At 36.8% G+C, this 20,784-nt stretch overlaps 1 protein-coding gene across 23 annotated transcripts in view; it reads right to left on the bottom strand.

Moving 5' to 3' along the window:
- The window catches only part of celf2.S (CUGBP, Elav-like family member 2 S homeolog), a 282,887-nt gene that overhangs the window by 55,123 nt on the left and 206,980 nt on the right, over positions 1-20,784 (bottom strand). For all 23 annotated transcript variants that reach the window (XM_041587475.1, XM_041587455.1, XM_041587456.1 and 20 more), the window contains 1 exon segment: positions 8,185-8,319. In XM_041587475.1, the coding sequence (XP_041443409.1) occupies positions 8,185-8,319 (135 nt within the window).

Genomic DNA, 20,784 nt, shown 5'->3' with positions numbered 1-20,784 from the left:
TGCGGACTGTATTAGCTCTGTCTTTGGTGAAGGAAAATATTTTAGGTTAACAGATGTTAATACATTGTTCTGCTACAATGACATACTATAGAAACTCTCTCCCCCCCTTCTAGCTATGGCTGTAGGAAAATTTGTAGCAGTAGGTCCACCCCATTGAATACATGGATATGTGATACTGACACAGTTAGTAGACAAGTCACTTACAGTCCACATCACTTACAGTCCAATTCTCACCTCTCCCCAAATTGTTTTGATAGTACTGTATGTACAGTAAATTTAAGCACCAGTCTCTCACTATGCTTGGGTTATTAACTTACATGGTTAAATAACCACTGTTTCAATAGCCATGACACTATCAATATACTTTATATATTTGGATATATATGGAGATTTATATAGATACACACCAAGGTATGTTGACAGCACTCCAGGGAAGTTTTGAGGCAAAGGTTTCAGCAAACAAAAGGTAGGTTTATTGGTTCCAACGTTTCAGTTCCACACTGGAACTTTCATCACTTTCCCTGATGAAAGTTCCAGTGTGGAACTGAAACGTTGGAACCAATAAACCTACGTTTTGTTTGCTGAAACCTTTGCCTTAAAACGTCCTTGGAGTGCTGTGGTGCTGTCAACTCACCTTGGTATCTATTTATATTCGTACTGGCACCCAGGTTTTATTTTTGACTAATGGTTTGCGCTATGCCTGCATGTTTTATATATATATATATATATATATATATATATATATATATATATATATATATATATATATATATATATATATATATATATATATATATATATATAGTGAACACAACTTGCCCTTGTTTGTTATAGTTATACAGGAGCAGTGACCAGCTCCATGTTGTAGCTCCCACCATTCCCAGCTATAGTCAGGTGATCCCACTGGTGTCTAATAAAAGGGCAGCCAAGTTTGGGAGTTTTACTTTGAAAGCAGCAAGTAAGTTGCAGGTAAAACTTAGTCCCTTTGTAAAATATATAATTAAGCAATAGAATTCTTAATGAATCAGATGAAAATTAAGCGTAGGACTGGCCAGATATGGGATGACTTTGACGTAGTTGGTCAGCTTAAATATATTGCAATATATGGACAAACAATCCCTGTTTTGTTTAAAGGGTAAGGCATTTTTCAGTAGCAGTATGCACAAAATGTCTCTGTCTTAAATATATTGATAATGGGTTGAGTGCAGAGGACCTCTTGTATTTGTCTCTCTCTCTCTCTCTCTCTCTCTCTCTCTCTATATATATATATATATATATATATATATATATATATATATATATATATATATATATATATATATATATATATATATATATATATATATATATATATATATATAGGCAACATGGTTGGGAAAAACAAGAATCTTTCAGACTTATTTTGGGGGGAATAAAGGAGAAAGTATATTCTTATTAGTAGCTATAGAAATTCTAATATATGTCACTCCTCTGTGGCAATTTCTATAACAAGCTTCTGAAACATTTTCTGAAATTGCGAAAGTATGTGTAATGGACTAAATAAAATATGTGTATTTCAGCATAGCTGAAAAAACAGGTGTTCTAAATTAACACAGGATCTAGCACTTAGAGGTTACATTTCATAGCTACTGATTTGAATTTGAAGATCATTATCTTATAGTGGTATGTACAGACTCTGCACTTATGAATAACATGCCACTTTGTTGCCTAGGCATCCTTTCAGTTATTTAATTTGATCTTATTATCGATGAGTGTGTTCCATACTAGCAATTACTAAACTAAGGTTAAGAATGCATAAGAGGCATGTAAAATATCAACAAAAATCAATAAGGCACCATGTACGCATTTGTAACAATTTTCAATAGTGGTATGCTGGTTGAAAGTTACTCTAAGATGTTGCAATTAGCCAATCTTGAAAAAAATATATAAGCAGAACAATAATGGTTCTTTTATACAACTAAGTCGCTCCTTAAGTGTGTTTCCTTTTAATTTACTGATCAATCAGTTTCCTTTTAATGTAAAATGTAATGCAATGCAAATCCAAAATTCCATTTGAAAATCTTCTAATTGCTTTCAAGATCAGTTGTTGGAAGGAAGAAGTCTGTTATGTATATTTTAAATGCACAGAAGAATATAGATTCTTGCTGTAAAATAGAGCTCATACAATTCTCTTTATTCAAAAAGGGCATGCTCAATAATGTAATTATATTTGCTCACATGCCTGTTACCTAAAAAAATCAGTGTTAACACATTTATCCATGCAACATGATTGGGAACACAAAACAATTAGCTGTTTTCAAATCAAGTTATTGCTTGGAGAGATGCACTAAATTTGTCCATAAAAATATAAAAGTTGCAAGCAACCTCTTTAGAAAATGAATACATTGCAGAAGATATATATATATATATATATATATATATATATATATATATATATATATATATATATATATGTATATATATATGGAAAAGGGCACTCCTTTTGTCATGAAAGTAAATGTGTTTTATGTACAAGTTATATAAATAAAACATATTCACTTTCACGTCAAAAGGAGTGCGGGTCCATTTGCTATGCTGTATGAAAAGATTTGACCAACGCACCCATTTATACTTTGAATCCAGTGCGTACACTGAACATGCATATATAATATATATATATAGTCTTATTGTCCTCAAGTGTTCTGTATTATTTACGGAAAAGTATGTTGTATACAAAAGGTAGAAAACAAAAGTATTCTCTGTATACATATACATCTCTACAGGCACAAAGGAGGATACTTTCAAAATTAGGCGTTTGTTTGGGCAAATCTGAAAAAATATTTTACTGGGCAGCTGTGACTTGTTAAAAGATGATGCCGGGTGTGTCTTTACTTACAGAGAAAATTGACATTATAATTATATCAAATGCCTGTTTTAATGTTTTATGTAGAACCCTACAGTCTAAAATGCTCCATAATGTAAAAGGCAGTCATAATTATTCAGAATCTGCCCCTTAACAAGAAAGCAAAAATGTTGTTCCAATTTTAAATGTCCTCTTCTTCTGCAATGTGCATTATAGTATATGTCCTAAAAATCCAATGAAGCAAAAGCTTTTCAGACAAAATTCACTTGGACTGCATGCAAACATCTCCATTTTGCTCTAACGATCTGTCTTTCAGACACCACGTGTCGCCATTTCTTTATCTACTAATACTTTACTGTTACTTTTTAAAACTGATAAAAGCTGCTTGAACACTTGCCTGAAGGTGGCGTAAACTTTTTGAGCAAACAAAACAACTATTTATTAAGGAGTTGTGTTACATACACTGCACACTATCACAAACTATAAAATACACAATCACTATCCCACTGTTATGTGAGGGGCAAAGTGTTCGCAACTGCAAAATTGTTCCCTTTGCAAACTTTTTTCCTCGTTGAGAATGATTTTTGCATTAGCGACCAATATTACATTCCCCATAAGACTTCAAAAATTTGGACTAACTGGGAGAATCTGTAGGCCATTCAGTGAGCAGAATGCTCAGCAACTTTAACATTTATCAGAAAGCAAAGCTGCACATTATAGTATTATAAAAACCCTTAAACTTTGCTAGATAACACAAATCCACTGGAGAATGGGCAGGTCTAATCCCCTTCATCTTCCCAATAAGAACTGAGACATTTAACTGCATGGTTCTTACAACAATTCACTTTTAAATAACAACCCAAGTACAATATGTACTGGAAATATAAGATAGTAAATGCAAATATTGGCAGGCCTGGATTTACTTACCCAGCACCCCTAGGCCATCTCTGCTTGATGCCCCGCCCCCCTTCCTTTAGCTTCCCCCCCTTCGCAATCTCCCTCTCCTTCCTGCACTCCGGGGCGACTGGTGTGAGGGAGATTTGCAAATCTCTAGTGCATGTCCAGTATCCATAACTATGCGTCTGAATTTCTGCCGCCCTAGGCCCTTGCCACAAATCTGGGCCTGAATATTGGTGAAAAAGTAATGTTGTCTTTGTTTATTGCTTATGGGGTAGTATGACTGTTTGCAGGACTCGGTAAACTATATGCAGTAAATGAGTGCTTGAGCATTAATTCCAAACTCCTGTGCTCACCCAATAAAAGAACTGGGGGTTCTTTTGGAATACTTTGCCATATCTACTCAAGAGAAATATAAAATTATGATGATTATTAATTATATAATAATGAAATTATAAGAGACCAATATGCACTTCACAAAGAAGAGAACAAAACATATTTTTGGTCCAACCCCTTTTAGTGTTTGGACAAATCCAAGGAGACTTATATTAACAATAACCCTTTCACATCTCTCATTAATAAAACACACTAGTGTGGAAGCAAAACATTTAAATCAGGCCCATATATACCAAAATACCAATTCCTGACATCAGTAAATATCAATTGCCACTACTCTTCATCTAAAGTATATGAGTAATCTATATTACGTCTGTGTCTCTTCTACTTATCCCCCCTTCGTATCTTTACAGTATGTCTCTGCTTGTTCCTCAGTTTATGAAAATGTATATTCCTTTTTGTTTGTTACTTTGTCACAATTCTGTGTGTGCATGTAAGTGTGTAAATAGTTAGTCATCAGGTGACCATCAGCTGGCTCCAAATACAGTTGGCATGTAAGTGAATTCCTGCAGAAAAAGGGATTGTCTGAGCTGGGAACTTATTCTTTGACCTGTGAAGATCTGATGGCAAGACAAGCAGCATAGCCAGACAACAAAGAGGGCTGATAGGACCATGGCAAGCAGGATTATGATGTGCCAGGGCCACCTTAAAAGTGGTTAGGTAGCTATTAGGATAGCAAGGGCAGTTTTGGTCCCAATGGGATTGGGGTTAGTACCCTGGGCAATTTTGAGCCAGTTGGGGTGGAGGTTAGCAAGGAACCTACCAGCTAAATTAGCCAATGAAGGTATCAGCCTTATAATACTTTTTGTTATAAGTGTTAGGTTAATGGGACATGTGCTGTGTTTCCTGCAAAAGACCCTGCCTATCTGTTGCAACACCTAATACTATTAAATATAAAGTGCCCTGTCTGACACACATTTAATGGTGACGTGAGCATTTATGCGAGTGGTCCACTTTCACTGCTCCGTGTGGATCTAGCAGGACTGAACTAACATGTTTGAGATGAAACACGAAGAGGTAGCATACAACCCTTTTTAAAGATTATAAATATTGATTTTTATTCTACCTGGAATTATGGAGAACATATTTCATCATCTATAGCAGGGCTGTCCAACTGGTGGCCCACGGGCTGCATGTGGCCCGCGACCCCCCCCTTTGTGGCCCCCCACATGAAAGTCTCCCTGCTGTGTCTGGTTACCATGTGTAAAATTTAAAATGTACCGTATATACTCGTGTATAAGCCGACCCGTGTATAAGCCGAGGTACCTAATTTACCTAAGAAAACTGGAAAAATGTATTGACTCGTGTATAAGCCTAGGGGCCCCATGTCAGATTTCAAAATGTGAATGTGACCCGGCCGCAACAATTGGGGGACACTGGGCAGGTACCTGTTACTGTCTGTGACTGACTGTGTCGCCGCCCGGATTTCATGTTTGCTTCCCTCTGCCACCCCCATTTCATGTTTGCTTCCCTCTGCCACTTCCCCCCCCTGCCCTCCCCATCTGTCGCTCTCCCCACCCCGTCGCTCTCCCCACCCCGGCACTCACGTCTGCTGCTCTTCCCTCTGTCCTTCCCTCTGTCACAGTAAAACGTGACCCGGCCCCAGCAGGACTGCCTGTGACTGCCTGTGTCGCCGCCCGGAGCAGGTCCAGGAGCTCCGGGCGGCGCGTCCTTCCCTGCCGGCGTTCGCTTTCAAAATGGCGGCGCCCATGGCCGCCACGTGGGTAGCGGCCGGCGCCGCTACCCACGTGGCGGCCATGGGCGCCGCCATTTTGAAAGCGAACGCCGGCAGGGAAGGACGCGCCGCCCGGAGCTCCTGGACCTGCTCCGGGCGGCGACACAGGCAGTCACAGGCAGTCCTGCTGGGGCCGCGGAAAGGTATGACCCGCGTATAAGCCGAGTTTGAGTTTTTCAGCACATTTTGGGTGCTGAAAAACTCGGCTTATACGCGAGTATATACGGTATCAGTACAGAGATTTATTGGCCCCTGCATTGTTTAAACCTCAAACTCAGACTATAATCCCCTGTTCACACATGTAATCCCCCCTGCTTTGTTCACATTTGTAACACCTCTATTGTTCACACCCCTAAAGTGCCCTGTCTGACACACATTTAAAGGTGATAATTGCCCACATTGTTCAACTGTTCACACCTCACACTTCATACAAGATGCTGACGGGGCACCAGCACTTTGCAACTGTATGTAGCACATCTCAGAGTGGTCCTCTTAGGTTTCCCTTTCTCCTACTCTGTTTTGCCTTCCCTATGCTCCCTGTGTGTGTCATAATCTACATGCCCTATGCTCCTTGTATGGTCCATACACTGCCTGCCCTATGCTCCATGTGTGTGCCTTACTCTGCCTTTGTGTGCCACACACTTTCTGCCCTATGCCCCTAATGTTGGCCATACTTTGCCTGCCCTATTCTCCCTGTGTGTGCGCTGTACTCTGCCCTCCCTATGCTCCCTGTGTGTGCCATACTCTGCCTGCCCTATTCTCCTTGGGTGTGCAATACTATACCTTCCCTATGGGTATGTCTTAATATGACTTAACGTTTTTCGCATATAAGTGATAAGTGATATCCCTGCAGTGAGAATCAACCATTTGGTTTTTTGGTGTGCTATTACAATTAATGTGGACATGGTCTTGTGGTAACATGGGTGTGGTTTAAAGTAGGTGTAGTTTAAAAACAGGGATTTGTCAACCCTGGCTTCCATTATTGGCCCTCCACCATGTGGGCTAGAAAAATGTCGGCCCTCAGTAACACAGAAGTTGGACAACACTGATCTACAGTATAGGTTTGGTTTCTGGGATCTAAAGGAATGGCACTAGATATTTCAATACTAACCACCATCCAAAAGCAAAGGCAGTGACTTACAGTTAAACAAGGTGTGTGTGGGGGGTTAATTATAAGATAGCTTTAGCAAAATGTCACATTTTGATAGCTGTACTACACTCCAGAGAAACTCTGATGATAAAAATGGCTGAAAGGCTGTAATATAGTTCTCTTAATTAATAAGCCTACATTGCCTATGGGACAATCTAGTAAGAGTTACTTGTATGAATGTAAAATTGCCTGTGGTTCTTGCTGTATCATGCTTTAGGCAATGAGATTTTCTTCAGTAGCATGGGACAACTGTAAGCATTTTTAAAATTAATTTTACTTATTTATTTTTCATTTTCAGTGCAACACTTCTTCCTGAGTGAAATATGGTGGCATATGTGTGCTTCATTGCTCTCAGTCTGTGCATTGTCTTTGTGTCATTTGGTGTTGGTTGTGTTGACTTGTTGTAAAAATCAAAGTACTATAGCAAATAGTCCCTAGTGCTGAACATGTAATTGAAAATGGTGTTGTGGGACCTGCCTCCAAAATATCTTGTGAGCAAAGCCATCTTGCATCGAATTTAAATGTGCTGATTTTCAGGTTCCTACATAATCAGCTCAGAAACAGATGGAAACTGTTATCAGAATGGATTTGATTTAGTTAATCAGTGTGAACCAGAGTTGCAAATTGACATTTAGACCTTCCTCTCTAGTTTAATCCTCTTGAATTGTCTTGCTTTACAAGAGTCAATTGTACCAGAAAAAAATGCTAAAATTATATTTCAATTTTTTTTAAAAAAAAAAATGGGCCATGAATGTAGGAATAGAGACTGGTGCTTAAAATACGTTTACCCTTTAATTCAAGAAAAATATGCCCAACTTTGGCAAATTGATATAGTTCAATAATCATCTTTGTACAGAATCTTTTGTCGTTTCACATGACTTGATAAATGTTTAAGCATTGCTATGCCTGAAAAGTAGTAGATAAACTGTTTCCATGTTGCATTGTTATTGTTATAACACGCCGGAGCATGCTTCCAATAAAGAAACCTTTTGACATTACAAATACAAGTGTTTACTCCTCTCTATCTCCTTGGAAAGTTTACGTGGCTAACTACATCACATGGGATGCAATTCTGAGTGAACTATGGTCCAGCACATCTGCAGCCTGTGACATATTGCACCAATTAGCGCTTAAGGAAGAGGTCTTTACAGACGGCACACTCACCTCGACTCAGCCCGTCAGGTCCCCGCAGAATTCTACATTCTTCTATCTGACCAAATGGAGAGAACATCACCCTGATATCGTTCTCGTTACATTTCTTCGAAACCATCCCAATGAACAATTTCCTGTCTTCCACAGCTAGAAGATAAAAAATAATGAATGAGCAAAGGCCATTTCATCTTTTTATTCCTGTGATCAATGCTTCATTACCACATCAAAACCAAGTGAGAACTTGTGAGGCTTGCTTTGTGTGTTACACAGGTCCCAAGAAGGCAAATGCTAACACTTTATTTCATTTATTTATTTTTTCTTTTTGCTGTTATGCTGCTACAGCTTCAAGCATGATGTGAAAACTAGCATTTGCCTAGATATATATTTTATATCAGCCTTCTTCTTCATCATCATCATCATCATCATCATCATTTTTACAAAATTAACACTAACTTAGGTCGAAAATGACCATAGTCCAAAATAACGCCAGTGCACATCTATACACATTCTTATACAGAGTTACAATTGTCTTGGATATTATTGGATGTTGCACTTTGACCCCCATGATTTGCTTAAAGAAAACAGTGCAGTTCACCATGAGTACACTGTGGTAAAATCAAAATTCTACATGTGCCTTGTTCAAATCCTGCCATCATCAAAATATGAGCAACATTAATTTTCATCACAGTATTATGTTACAACCAAATAAAGAGAAAGTATATTGTTATTATTGAATGACATAATCTCAGAGCATGGCATGCCTTTAAATGTTTATTACAGCATGCTTCAGACAAAACATGCACTATGTTTAATGATTCATTATCCTGCTGTTAAAGCTATATGATTACCCACGTACCAACACTGTGAATATTTTGTTTGTTTGTGAGTAGTTTTTTTCTTAAAACATGCAATATTCCATATGGGATCCCTGAAACTGTTAGAGACATACAGTAAATTAGCAAGCTAAATAAGGATAACCTGGTAAGATTGTATCTACAGTATCAAACAAATATGGTTTAATATTATAAAGAAACATCTTTATGCATTCTAAAATTAATTTTTTTGTCTTGCCTAGAAAGTATATGATACACTATAGCATCCTTTTAGATCCCATTAGACAAAATTAGTGAAATATTTTTTTTTATCTTGCTTTGATTTTTTTTCTAGATTTCATCTATGTGTTACTGCCTTTTTTTAGGCTTGGTCAAGAAAACATTTTTGCTATGCCCTCTGACACATTATTTTTATTGGTACAGTCACTCAACTTCTAGACCTGACTCACTTAAGACATTTAGGAAGTAAAGTAAAGGCCTGGTGCAATAAATGCAGGGTCTGCATGACAAGGGATCCAAATGACTAGCAGCAGAGATTGGCAGAATCAGATGTAGCTATGATTGGGTGAGAAGCAATGAGTTAAAGGAATTGTTCAGTATAAAAATAAAAACTTGGTAAATAAAAAATGTTTGTAATATACTGTAGTTAATTAGCCAAAAATGTAATGTATAAAGGCTGGAGTGACTGGATGTCTAACATAATAGCCAGAACACTACTTCCTGCTTTGCATCTCCCTTAATTCCACTGATTGGTTACCAGGCAGTAGCCAATCAGTGACTTGAGGGGGGCACATGGGACATAACCATTTGCCTTTGAATCTGAGCTGCATGCTAAGGAACAATTGCAAACTCACTGAATAATTATGTCTTATGTGGCTCCCCTTAAAGTTGTTGACTAAAGCTGGCCATAGATGAAAACATTTTTAAAAAATCTTTGCTTGATCCAGGGAATGTTCCTGATTGCCATTGGGGTCAGGAAGGATTTTTTTCCATCTTGAGGTATAATTGCCACTGACTTCAGGCTGAGTTTTTTGCCTTCCTCTGGTATAATTGCCACTGACTTCAGGTTGGGTTTTTTGCCTTCCTCTGGATTAAAACAGTGCAAATATTATATTGTTTTTTAAATTTTATTTGTCTCAGCAGCAGTAGGACCTTGCCAGAGTACTGCACATGTATATCTAGAAGAGGGAGAAAGAAGGTTCTCTCCTGTTACTGCACAGTGGGTTGATACAGACGCTACTACTGCTTCTGCTTGGATTTCCAATAATTGAGACACTGCAGATTCAGGACGCCAGCAAGGCTGCTGAACTTCTCTCATGGCAGGAGATGCAGCTCCTGGTGGTTGCAGATTTGGGGGCCATCCTTTCTGTAGGCAAAGGCAGCCTAATAATCAGTGGTGGATATAATGACATAGTGCTGATCTCATGTAATCAGTGAGGAACGGCAGAGCATAGTAGCTCTTACGGAATTCTGTCTTTAGAATATTGCTACTCTAATCTGTGAATAAATGCTGTGGCCATTTTACACCATTTCTGGGTCCTGGTGTTTCATTAAGGTATGTAACAATGGGGTTCAGTGGGAAGGCTGAGGGGGAAAGGTCAATTGAGGAGTCCCCTTGTCATGTTATATATGTGGGTAGAAACCTAGAAGTCAGGGCTTACTCAATTTATCTGCCAAAGAATGTATACCAGGCATTCACAGATCCCACAAAGTGTTAAACACAAATTAACACTTGTTAGACAATCAAAGCATAGGTAAAGGGTGGGAGTAAAAAATATAGTTAAATAGAAACCATTATATACATAGTGATAGGAAACATCAAAATCTGAATTGACGCCATTAGATTTAATCAATTTACCCTCTCTTTTATTAAGGAGGCCAGATAATTTACTGCCTTTTCCACCTAGAGATACCATTTTGATTTCTAACAAAAATTAAAGTTTTTTTTTCGCAATCACTTTTAGAATTTGTATATCATATGTGCTATGTTAGTTTGATGCTCACTGAGAGTGCATTGCTTTTTTTTAGGTGGATTGCTATCTACTATATGATAAGATTGTGTGATTATTAGCATCATGATATTTTCTTGTGTGTGTTTTGAGTTGTCATGTTGGTGTTACCTTTCTTCTCTTTTTGTATTTCAATCATTCTATAAGTAGTTCTGAAGATAAGTATTGACATGTGAAACATTTGTTCCAAGTCTTATAATATATAGCGACCAATTATGAAAATGTTATTCTGTGGTTCAAAAGCATGTAAGTGATTAATTACTTGACCTGGAGCATCTGTTTATTTAGAGCCCAACATCTCTTAATAGCACAGAGTGCTAAATTTAAAAAAAGTATTTGAACAATTTTATCCTGTTTCAGACACAACCATATTTACAATCAGCTTTCTGATTGTTACACTGGAATATTTCAGTTTTTATATCAGTATTGTTATCATTATAGAAAAGCCCCTGCAAATGTCCATTGATTTAATAAAGATCTACTGTTTTCTTCTATAACCAAAGGAAAAAAGCTTTTTCTTTTTAATTGCAGCTATGCTCTTTGGTGTTAGAGTCTGCTGGCAGCTGCAGCTATCATTTTGTCTTTGTTAGACTCCCAATTTAGCTCGAAGGTAGAACATCATGGATAATTGTGAACACTTTCACAGCAGTCTCAGGAATGAAGTTACACATAGACTGAAACTTAAGACATATATCAAATGCGACCTTATGATACAGCATATCTAGTGCCACTGAACAAGCTTAGCTCCCGGTCACTGAAGGTTATGGCAAGGATATTAATAGCTGCTATTATTGAGGCATTTTTCAGCACTAAAGTATAGAGCAGAATTATTGACAAGAACACTATTAATGTGGAAATGTGGGTGGTGAATTGAAACAATACTGTTTAAATTGAAAACCTATTGAAATCATTTTAGGGACGTCATAACTCAACAATGAGTGTTGATTTTTTTTACAAAATCAAATATCTGATTAAACTTTACATGTTCCAAGTGGTGTACATATTACAGAGGCTCTGTGTATAGCCTCTGTGTGCTAATGTTATCCTTTTCAGTGCTTAAGACATATGATAGTATAATAAAATTTTGGAAGGCTTCAGTCATCTTTGAAATTTTTTTGTTCCAACAAAATTTCATTGTGCAGCTGCAAGACACAGTGCAGTAATTATTGGGATGCAACAAAATATAAGCAACTTAGCCAAGACCTCAAAAACAAAATTGTGGACCTCCTCGAGCATGGTTCCTGTTTAGGAACTATTTCCAAAAAGCTGAACATCAGAGGAGCGTCAATTTATACACCAATATATACACCAGAAATCTTGGGACACTACATCATTCAGGAAGAAGGTTCAAATTAGCTTCCAGGAAAGAATGGATTTTAAGCTGGAAATTTCAACTGAACCTCAGGACAAAAATCAAGGAACTAGTGAAGGATATGAAGGCATTAGGTATTAAGTCCTTCATTGTCATGGCCTGAAATACTGCCATGCAAGGAAGAAAATCCTGCATAAAACACTGACCAAAGTTTGCAGATGATTAGCAGTAGAAAGGCCTAGCCTTTTGAAGGAGGGTTATCTGATCAGATGAAACTGAAATAGAACATTTTGGCCATAAAATCATGAATATTTATGGAGGAAGAAGGTGAGGCTTTTACTGTAAGTTGAAAAACCACACCCCAACTGTGAAGCATGGGGGTGACAGTATCATGTTATGAGGTTCTTTTCTGGAAAAGGGACCAGAGACATCAAGAGGAAGGAGCTTACATTTTAAAACAACCCCTCAAGACATTAGCCAGCAACATATTATGTCTTCGAGTATGACAATGATCCAAAGCATACCTCCAAAGTTGTAACAAAATAGCTGAAAGACACACAGGGGCACATTTACTAAGGGTCGAAGTGAATTCGAAGTGAATTTTCTAATTCAAAAACTTTGAATTTCAAAGTAATTTTTGGGTACTTCGACTATCGAATAGGCCAAATTCGATTCGAAGTGAAAATGCTTTGACTATTCGACCATTAGATAATCGAAGTACTGTCTCTTTAAAAAACTATGACTTCAACACTTTGCCACCTTAAACCTGCCGAATTGCTATGTTAACCTATGGGGGCCTCCTAGAACCTATAGCCAGTATTTGGCTACGTTTTGAGAAGTCAAAGGATTTTTTTTCTAAAATCGTACGATTGTAGTACGATCGAAGTACGATCGCACGATCTTAAAAATCCTTCGACTTCGACTTCAAATGTCGGACTACCCTATTCGATGGTCGAATTTCAACGTTTTTTTCACTTCGAAATCCGACCCTTGATAAATCTGCCCCACAAAGCTCAGACCTGAATCACACTGAAAATTTGTGTCTGAATGAATGTACAAAACGTCCTGTAACCTATTTTGAGAAGCTTGTGGAAGACTACAATAATATATGGTAAATAAAAGCTGACATTTATCTTTTTCTAAGCTATTTGAAATCACCTCATATAGAAATAAAGCAGATACCCTATTTGACTTAACACAATATATAATAACATGGTAAGATGGTAAGATTGAAGTGGAGTTAGACCATCTATAGCACAAGTGTTTGCAGACTGTTGAACCAAAATGAACATCTATGCAACAAAAGCACCCATGTAGTTCAACCCATAGTGGCACATTACTCACAAAATATTTTATTTAATTTATTGGCCCCTAGTTATACCACTGCTAGGACCTCCAAAACAAACTTTATAATGTTCATATTGTATATATAGTGAGGGATTTGTGGCTAAATACAGATTTATTAACAATATAATTAATAAAGTTATGCTAAAATAGTTTGCTATGTCATTTTCTTCAATCACAAGCTAATACAACATAGTCTATTACAATTTTTTTTATATTTAAACTGTTTTATGTAACAATGTATGTCATAAATACTGCATGCAAAACATCTCTTAAAAGAAAACTGTATGGATTATTTTATTCACGTATTTATATACTGTATTGCATTTTCACTACATCCCCTTTTGCCTACTATAATCACAACGGGGATTCCACAACCACAACAAGATAGATCCACTACTTACTTAAACATAGTTATTTAGTGTCACTTTTATATGTGAAACTGAACATGTATATTAATGATTCCTGAGCATCTATACTATGCCTTCTTTGTGAAAATATAAGAATTATTATAAGATAACCTGTCCCTTCTACATTTTTTTGTGAGAGCTTTGGTTAATAGAATGATACTGTTTGTCATGATTTATTGGCTGTTGATTGGCCATTGGAGAAAAATGTCATGTGTGGTTAGAACCCAAGACAAGCTGACATGCAAAGGCCTTTATGAACATTTTGGAGAAAACTATACTATTCCTATTACTTTCCAAGTAGATGCATTAATAATTGATATTTCAATATATTGAGATAGATAACATTTACATTAGTTTTCTTAACTAATTTAATTTTGATTCCTTCCTGGTAAAATTGAAGGGGGTGATCATTTAGTCATTTTCCTCTTCTAGGATAGTTGACTCAGTTTGTGTCAGGGTGGCACCAAGAATGGACAAGTCCTGACTTTTGTAGAAATAATTTCTTTTTACCACGGCTGTTCCTCTGTACTAAGTGAAGTACCCTTTTCTGGAGTGATAATGTTTTTTGTGCTTGTTTTAGATTGTGTCTGATATTACTTCTAATACTACAGTCCCTAGCCTAGCTAAGAAAGCTGAGAAGGAATGGTGCTCTAAAGTAGAGCAGCAGAAGCTACTAAACAGCATTATAAATCAATGTTCAATTTTGGCCTATGGGCTACGGAATGGAAATAAACTTCTCAGAATTTCCCCAGTGACAACAAGAAAATCTTTTGTTTGGTCCTGGCAAAAGTTAACCAAATCTCTTTAAAATTGGCTGCTAGATTTGTTGTAAGAAAGCAAAATATCATGGTATTATTTTGATTTAAACATTAATCTGACTCTACAGGGTTAACCAATGCATCCTAGATAAACTCTCTATCTGGGTAGTTTACAGAGATTTTGAAGAGATGATCCTTTGATTGCTAAAAATTGTGTATTTGTCAGGAATAAAGCTGATGCTCTTGTATTATCAGTGGATTATTTTTCACTGAAGTGGTACTATACAGTGAAATCTAGGCCGCTGCAGATGAGTACTGATAATGGAACATTATCAAGGGAGCACAGTTTGCTTTTACAAAGGTAGACATTGCAAAGTGTTGTGTTTCAAACCTACCCCAGTACTGTAAAGCTGAATTGCTATGCAGTGCTTTATGCTCAGTTAATACAAACTTAAATCCATGTCCCCCCTCACTTTAAGTATTTGGAATTCCCTTTTTTATGATTGTATTCCTTCTGTTCTGTAAATGGCATGCAAATTTGATTCATTGTTAATGAGCAGGCTGTCAGAGTTAGTTTTGAAGTACAGCTACGAAGTCAGGATTTTTCCCCGCGAGACTCTCCAGTGCACATATTTATTTTTATTATTGTGCAAATTATTTTAGCCGAGCTGCATTTCCATTTTCGTGTTTGCATGATTTCTTCCTTTTTATTTATTGGAACACTATTTTTTTAAAGGCAAATCCCCTTGAAAGATAAAAAAACTAATTTTCTGCAATAAATCAATAAGGTTTGAAGAGTGTGTGAATATTTAGGCTCTTATTTCTATGTACTCTTCAGTTGAACTGTCTGCGGCTTCTTAATGTTTTTAAGGCTTAGGTTTCTGTTCTTCTGTAAAGGTGATGCAGATTTAACATGTCTGAATTCAGTATGTAATGTTTTGCATCTATACACAGCCGTATTATAGACAACAAAAAGAATCACACTCTAAATAAATGGAGTAAATCTGAAAATCACTATGTATTTAAATGCAGTTTCGATGATGGTACATCCCAATTACTCTAGTGGAAGCCAAATGACCACTCTAATGTGGGCAGTTTTCACTCTAAAAATGTTCTAATTTTCCTAAAAGAGAAAAAAAAATCATCCGGATGTAAATACATTATAAACAAGGAACACAATTCTAAGAACTGAAAGAACTGTAAATGTATATTTTCATATTTATTTGGTGTGCATGTGAGCGCTGATTTTAGGGCAGTATAAATTCATTGGCAACATATGTTCAATGAATATGGCTTGTGCTTTCACCCCTATTGATTTATTTAAGATATATCATTATTTTTGTTATATCTTGAATTAAGACTTTAAAGATTTTTAAAGTTGATAAAAAGACTTGACAGATTGAGCTAAACGTCTCCTTTATGCAACAATAGCTCTCCCTCTAGAAAGGCTGTTGCCCCTGTCTAGTTTACTACCTGAAAGACCACATCCTCCTTATTTCTTGTCCATTGTATCCCTTCCTTTAACCAACTTTATTACGAACATTTAAACAAAAGACGTGTTCGTCTCCTTATCGACTGAAACCGAAATGACTAAACATAAAAGGGACTTTGACATTTTATCAAATATGTAAAATAATTTAACACTGCACTTCTGCATATTGTCTTTTGATAACCATTTGCCTTTCAGAGGTTAGTTAATATACTATTAGTCCCTAAATTTCAGTTTTCCTTTGTTTTTATGAAGGTATTATTCTTACCGGATTAGTTTTGCATGAATTGTTTTCAGGCTTTCACGCCTTCAAAAGATGTCCTGTGCTACAATCATCCCATTGCGTATATGTATACTGTATGTATATGTGTCTGTACATGTATATGGAATGTGCTTTCCAAGTTTCTCAATTTAAATTTGCTAGGAAAACAGCCAGGCAATTTAAAGTAGTCATGTAAAAATTCTAAGTTTAATATCTGGGGCCAGCACAGCAATTTTTAAATCTGGGCCCAAGAGGTGTTTACCGTATATACTCGAGTATAAGCCGAGTTTTTCAGCCCCCAAAATATGCTGAAAAACTCTACCTCGGCTTATACTCGGGTCAAGCGCAAAAACGGTCGCCGGCATCTAAGAATAGTCACCAGGGCCTAAGAATAGTCGCCGGCGTCCGAGAATAGTCTCCAAGAATATTCGCCGGCATCCAAGAATGGTCGCGGGCATCCAAAAACGAGACGCCGGCACCTCCAATGGGAGCAGAAACCCTCAATTTTTTGATTGAAACTTACCAGAAGCTGCTGCATTTCTCACCCTCGGCTTATACTCGAGTCAATAAGCTTTCCCAGTTTTTGGAGGTAAAATTAGATACCTCGGCTTCTATTTTGGACGGCTTATACTCGAGTATGTACGGTACTAATTGCCCTCTGATCTGGTATTACGGTTCTAGGTGGAACTTTAACTACTTAGCTGTATGGGGCCCCAGACACCTATATAGTTTTAGATAACAGTATACAGTATATGTCTTTTATACATAGTTAAGTATGGTCCTTTCGTTTGTATATATAAATCAGTATGGTTAGCTCTTAAATTTTCTATAATTGCTTATAAATGAATAAAATATATTTAGATACTGATTTATTTCTAAGAACATTTTGAGTTGAATATCTTTTAACACATTGCTGTGATTTTATATATTCCCCTCTCGATTCTACATGGTCTGTATTAATTAACAACTTTTCTTGTTGGTGTGAACATATGGCTTCTAATTACCATCTGACAAATCTGTGAATATTTTTTTTGCCTGGCATAGCAAAATAGCTTGTCCACATTTCAGAATGATAGCTAAGATCTCCAAAAATAAATTGTTTGTAAATGTATCTGTTACCTAGTATTCATCTACAAAAAACTCTTTCATTGCAAACAGGATGTTGCCATTCCAGATAATATAGTTTGATTAATGGTGACATAACCCTATCATTTTCACTTTGTAATTATTATTACACATCATTTACAAAATTGCATTATGTTATATGCTATGTTATATTGTTGTTCATAAATATTTAGGAAACCACTGCTTATCCTTTTCTTTAATGATTTATCCTGTCTCTGTAAATTTATGCTGCTGCAGTAAGATACTACTGATATCACAAACTATCCAGTCTCCAAAAGAAAAAGGCCCTGTCTAGACATTTACCACCCTGTCAGTATACTCTGGCACCCATATATACACCTATATAGAAAAACATATAATTTTTAAAAAGAGGAGAGGAAAAAGTCACATGGTCTGCTTCTTAGAACTGAGACCCTCTCTGGGGTTCCAGCCCCTAAATTTCTCCTTCTTCTCTGTAAGTGTTGCAGCTTTATATTTGCAAGTTGGGAGTTAGGTGTTACCCATTAGGACAATCACAAGAACTCTCCATATGTCCTTACAGTTGTTTAACTGAATAAGGGCCCCCAGAGGTATGACATTGGGAAAGTGTGATCACAAGGAATGTGTAGTAATGAGCTCTATAATCAGACCTATCTTGAGTACCAATTGTGTGCACTAGATCTGGACTGTGAATTTTTCATCAGTCTCAGTAGTGCCTGTAGCTCATCCCCTCAAGATTCAAGAAGGCCACAGCATGGACTGGACAGATAGGAGAGAAGGTGCCAGACATCTTTTCTTTACTTGCTCACAGCATTTTTCTGCTTCAGTACCACTGTGAATTAGTGAGATATCTTTGCCTTCACACAACCCAGGGTGCCCCAAATTGGTGTTTCAACAGATAGCTCTGCATGCAATACACTGACACCAGTACTTAACTCTTGCTGCTCGCATAGTGTGCACACTCATACTTCCTACTAGAACATGCTTTGCTATTTGTGACCCCCTGGTTACTTCACATTGGGCTGTATGCCTAGGGGGTTGTGCATTTAGTTTTCTGTAACATTGTATTGTTCTTATTTTATATATGATATATAATTCATTAGTTTAATGCTGTGCTACTGTTATTAACATGAGTTAATAAGTTAATAGTATAGTATATTTTACTGCTTGTGCAAAGTGGGGTTTTCTGCCTTTTATATTAGGTATATTAATCACTGCTACTGCAGTCACAGTGAATTGCATGCTCACCACTTTCTGGTTTCTATCCCTTAGGTGACACTTTTTTATCCAAACCCTGAACATGTTCTAGTTAGCAGAGGCCTGGAATCTACTCTGTATGCACCACAGTGTGGCCATTAAGTTAGCGCACAGAAAGATATAAATGGCTTACAGTCATATCTCGATTAGAGTTAATTATAAGTCTACTAGAAAGTCTCTCCAGCAACCTTCTTCTTGCCCTTGATGGACTGTGGGCCATGGTATTGCTTGGTCTTTTGGAAGTGATCAAGAGCATGAGAATTAGGGGTTCATATAGGTTTAAATTTTACTTTTACACCTGTATTTTCATTGCCAAAACTACAGTATGAAATCCATGGCACTCCTTTGTCTGTTAAAAAATAGGGCAATCTTTGGTTTACCCATATGATAGACAGTTGTGTTCCTGAAGCACTATGTACAAATGAAATGGCATTACAGTAAGCCTCAAGACTTGCCCAGGACTAGGGGCAATAATCTGGACAAAGTTAGGAAAGTTAATCTAACATATGCTTTAAAGCAGGACATTGCATTTTGCTGTATGCCACTAAGTGATAACATGGTTGCATAGTTAGAGATCGAGGAAAGGATGGCAACTAGTCATTGGATATGTAAGAAAAAACTATGTATCTGCCTCAGTGAAATTGATATGAGGAGCAATGTTTAGGTACAGATAAATTGAGCAGTGCGATGTAGTGTGTCTTTTCTGTTTTGAAGTTGGCATAGAAACTCACTGCTCTCGGACATAAATTCAGCTAGGTTATAAACTAAATATTAAAAATCACTTTAGAAATTAGCTTTGGTTATATGAGTCAGTTTTAAAATAATATATATTAAACTATTGTGTTATCCCTATGGCCACTCCATTATATATTTTACATATTACAGCTACAATATGACAATATAACTGATTCAACTGATCCAATTTTATACAGCCAAAACACAAGGTAACAGCTGCTTGCTGCTTTGTGAAACTGAACCTTTAACATAATAGCCAATTAAATCCAGGTCATTGGCTGCTATGACCCAGGTTTGTCATTTTTTGACTTCTAATTCTATTATAACAAAGTTGCCAGATACTATAAAATGAAAGTCCTGCTGGATCATTATTACATCTTGACGTGCAGTGAGTTGGCATATTCACTACATACAAGTTAATCATTATTTGACTTGATGTGCACTCTTCAATAGATTCTTCTTGATTAAAATCAATATTTTGCATTAAAATGCCACTTCTGCTGTACAGTCCCCAAATCTCACCGACTGTGGTTGCTGGAATTTGACATCCTTGCTTCACTAAGCATTTCTCTGTGAAACGTGCTCTAATTAACTTCTTTCTTATTTCCCACTGGAGAACATGTGAACCTTGTAAAAAATCACTGGGTAAAATCTATTGCATCCTATAATAGTATTCATTAGTGTTTGCCAAATACAGAAACTTTATTAACTCATCTGCATGATCAACAATTATTTGATATTTACTATGTGCAGATTTTTGCACTGGACATTAACTCTTGCAGGCAGGACACTATCAGTGAGACTTTGATGCACTGAAGAGTTTGCTAAAGTTGGACATATACAGAAAGTTCTGCTTGTTTAGTGAGTGAATCTTTGTCCACTCTGGCCAAAAGATGGCTGGTCAGATAGATTGAACCAATTATTTTCCCCCTAGGTGAGAGGTCAAATAGGGACAATCTAAAGGTGGTCATAGATGTTAAGATTTGTAAAGATCTTTTTATCATAAGACAAAGTTTATCTTGAAATTATCGTTTAAATGTATGATTTGTCCATCAACTAAAAAGACCATTTCAAGCAATATAGTCAAGTTGAAGCCAGG

Source organism: Xenopus laevis, chromosome 3S (assembly GCF_017654675.1).
Source record: "Xenopus laevis strain J_2021 chromosome 3S, Xenopus_laevis_v10.1, whole genome shotgun sequence".
NCBI lineage: Eukaryota > Metazoa > Chordata > Amphibia > Anura > Pipidae > Xenopus > Xenopus laevis.
This window is presented reverse-complemented; position numbering and strand designations above follow the sequence as displayed.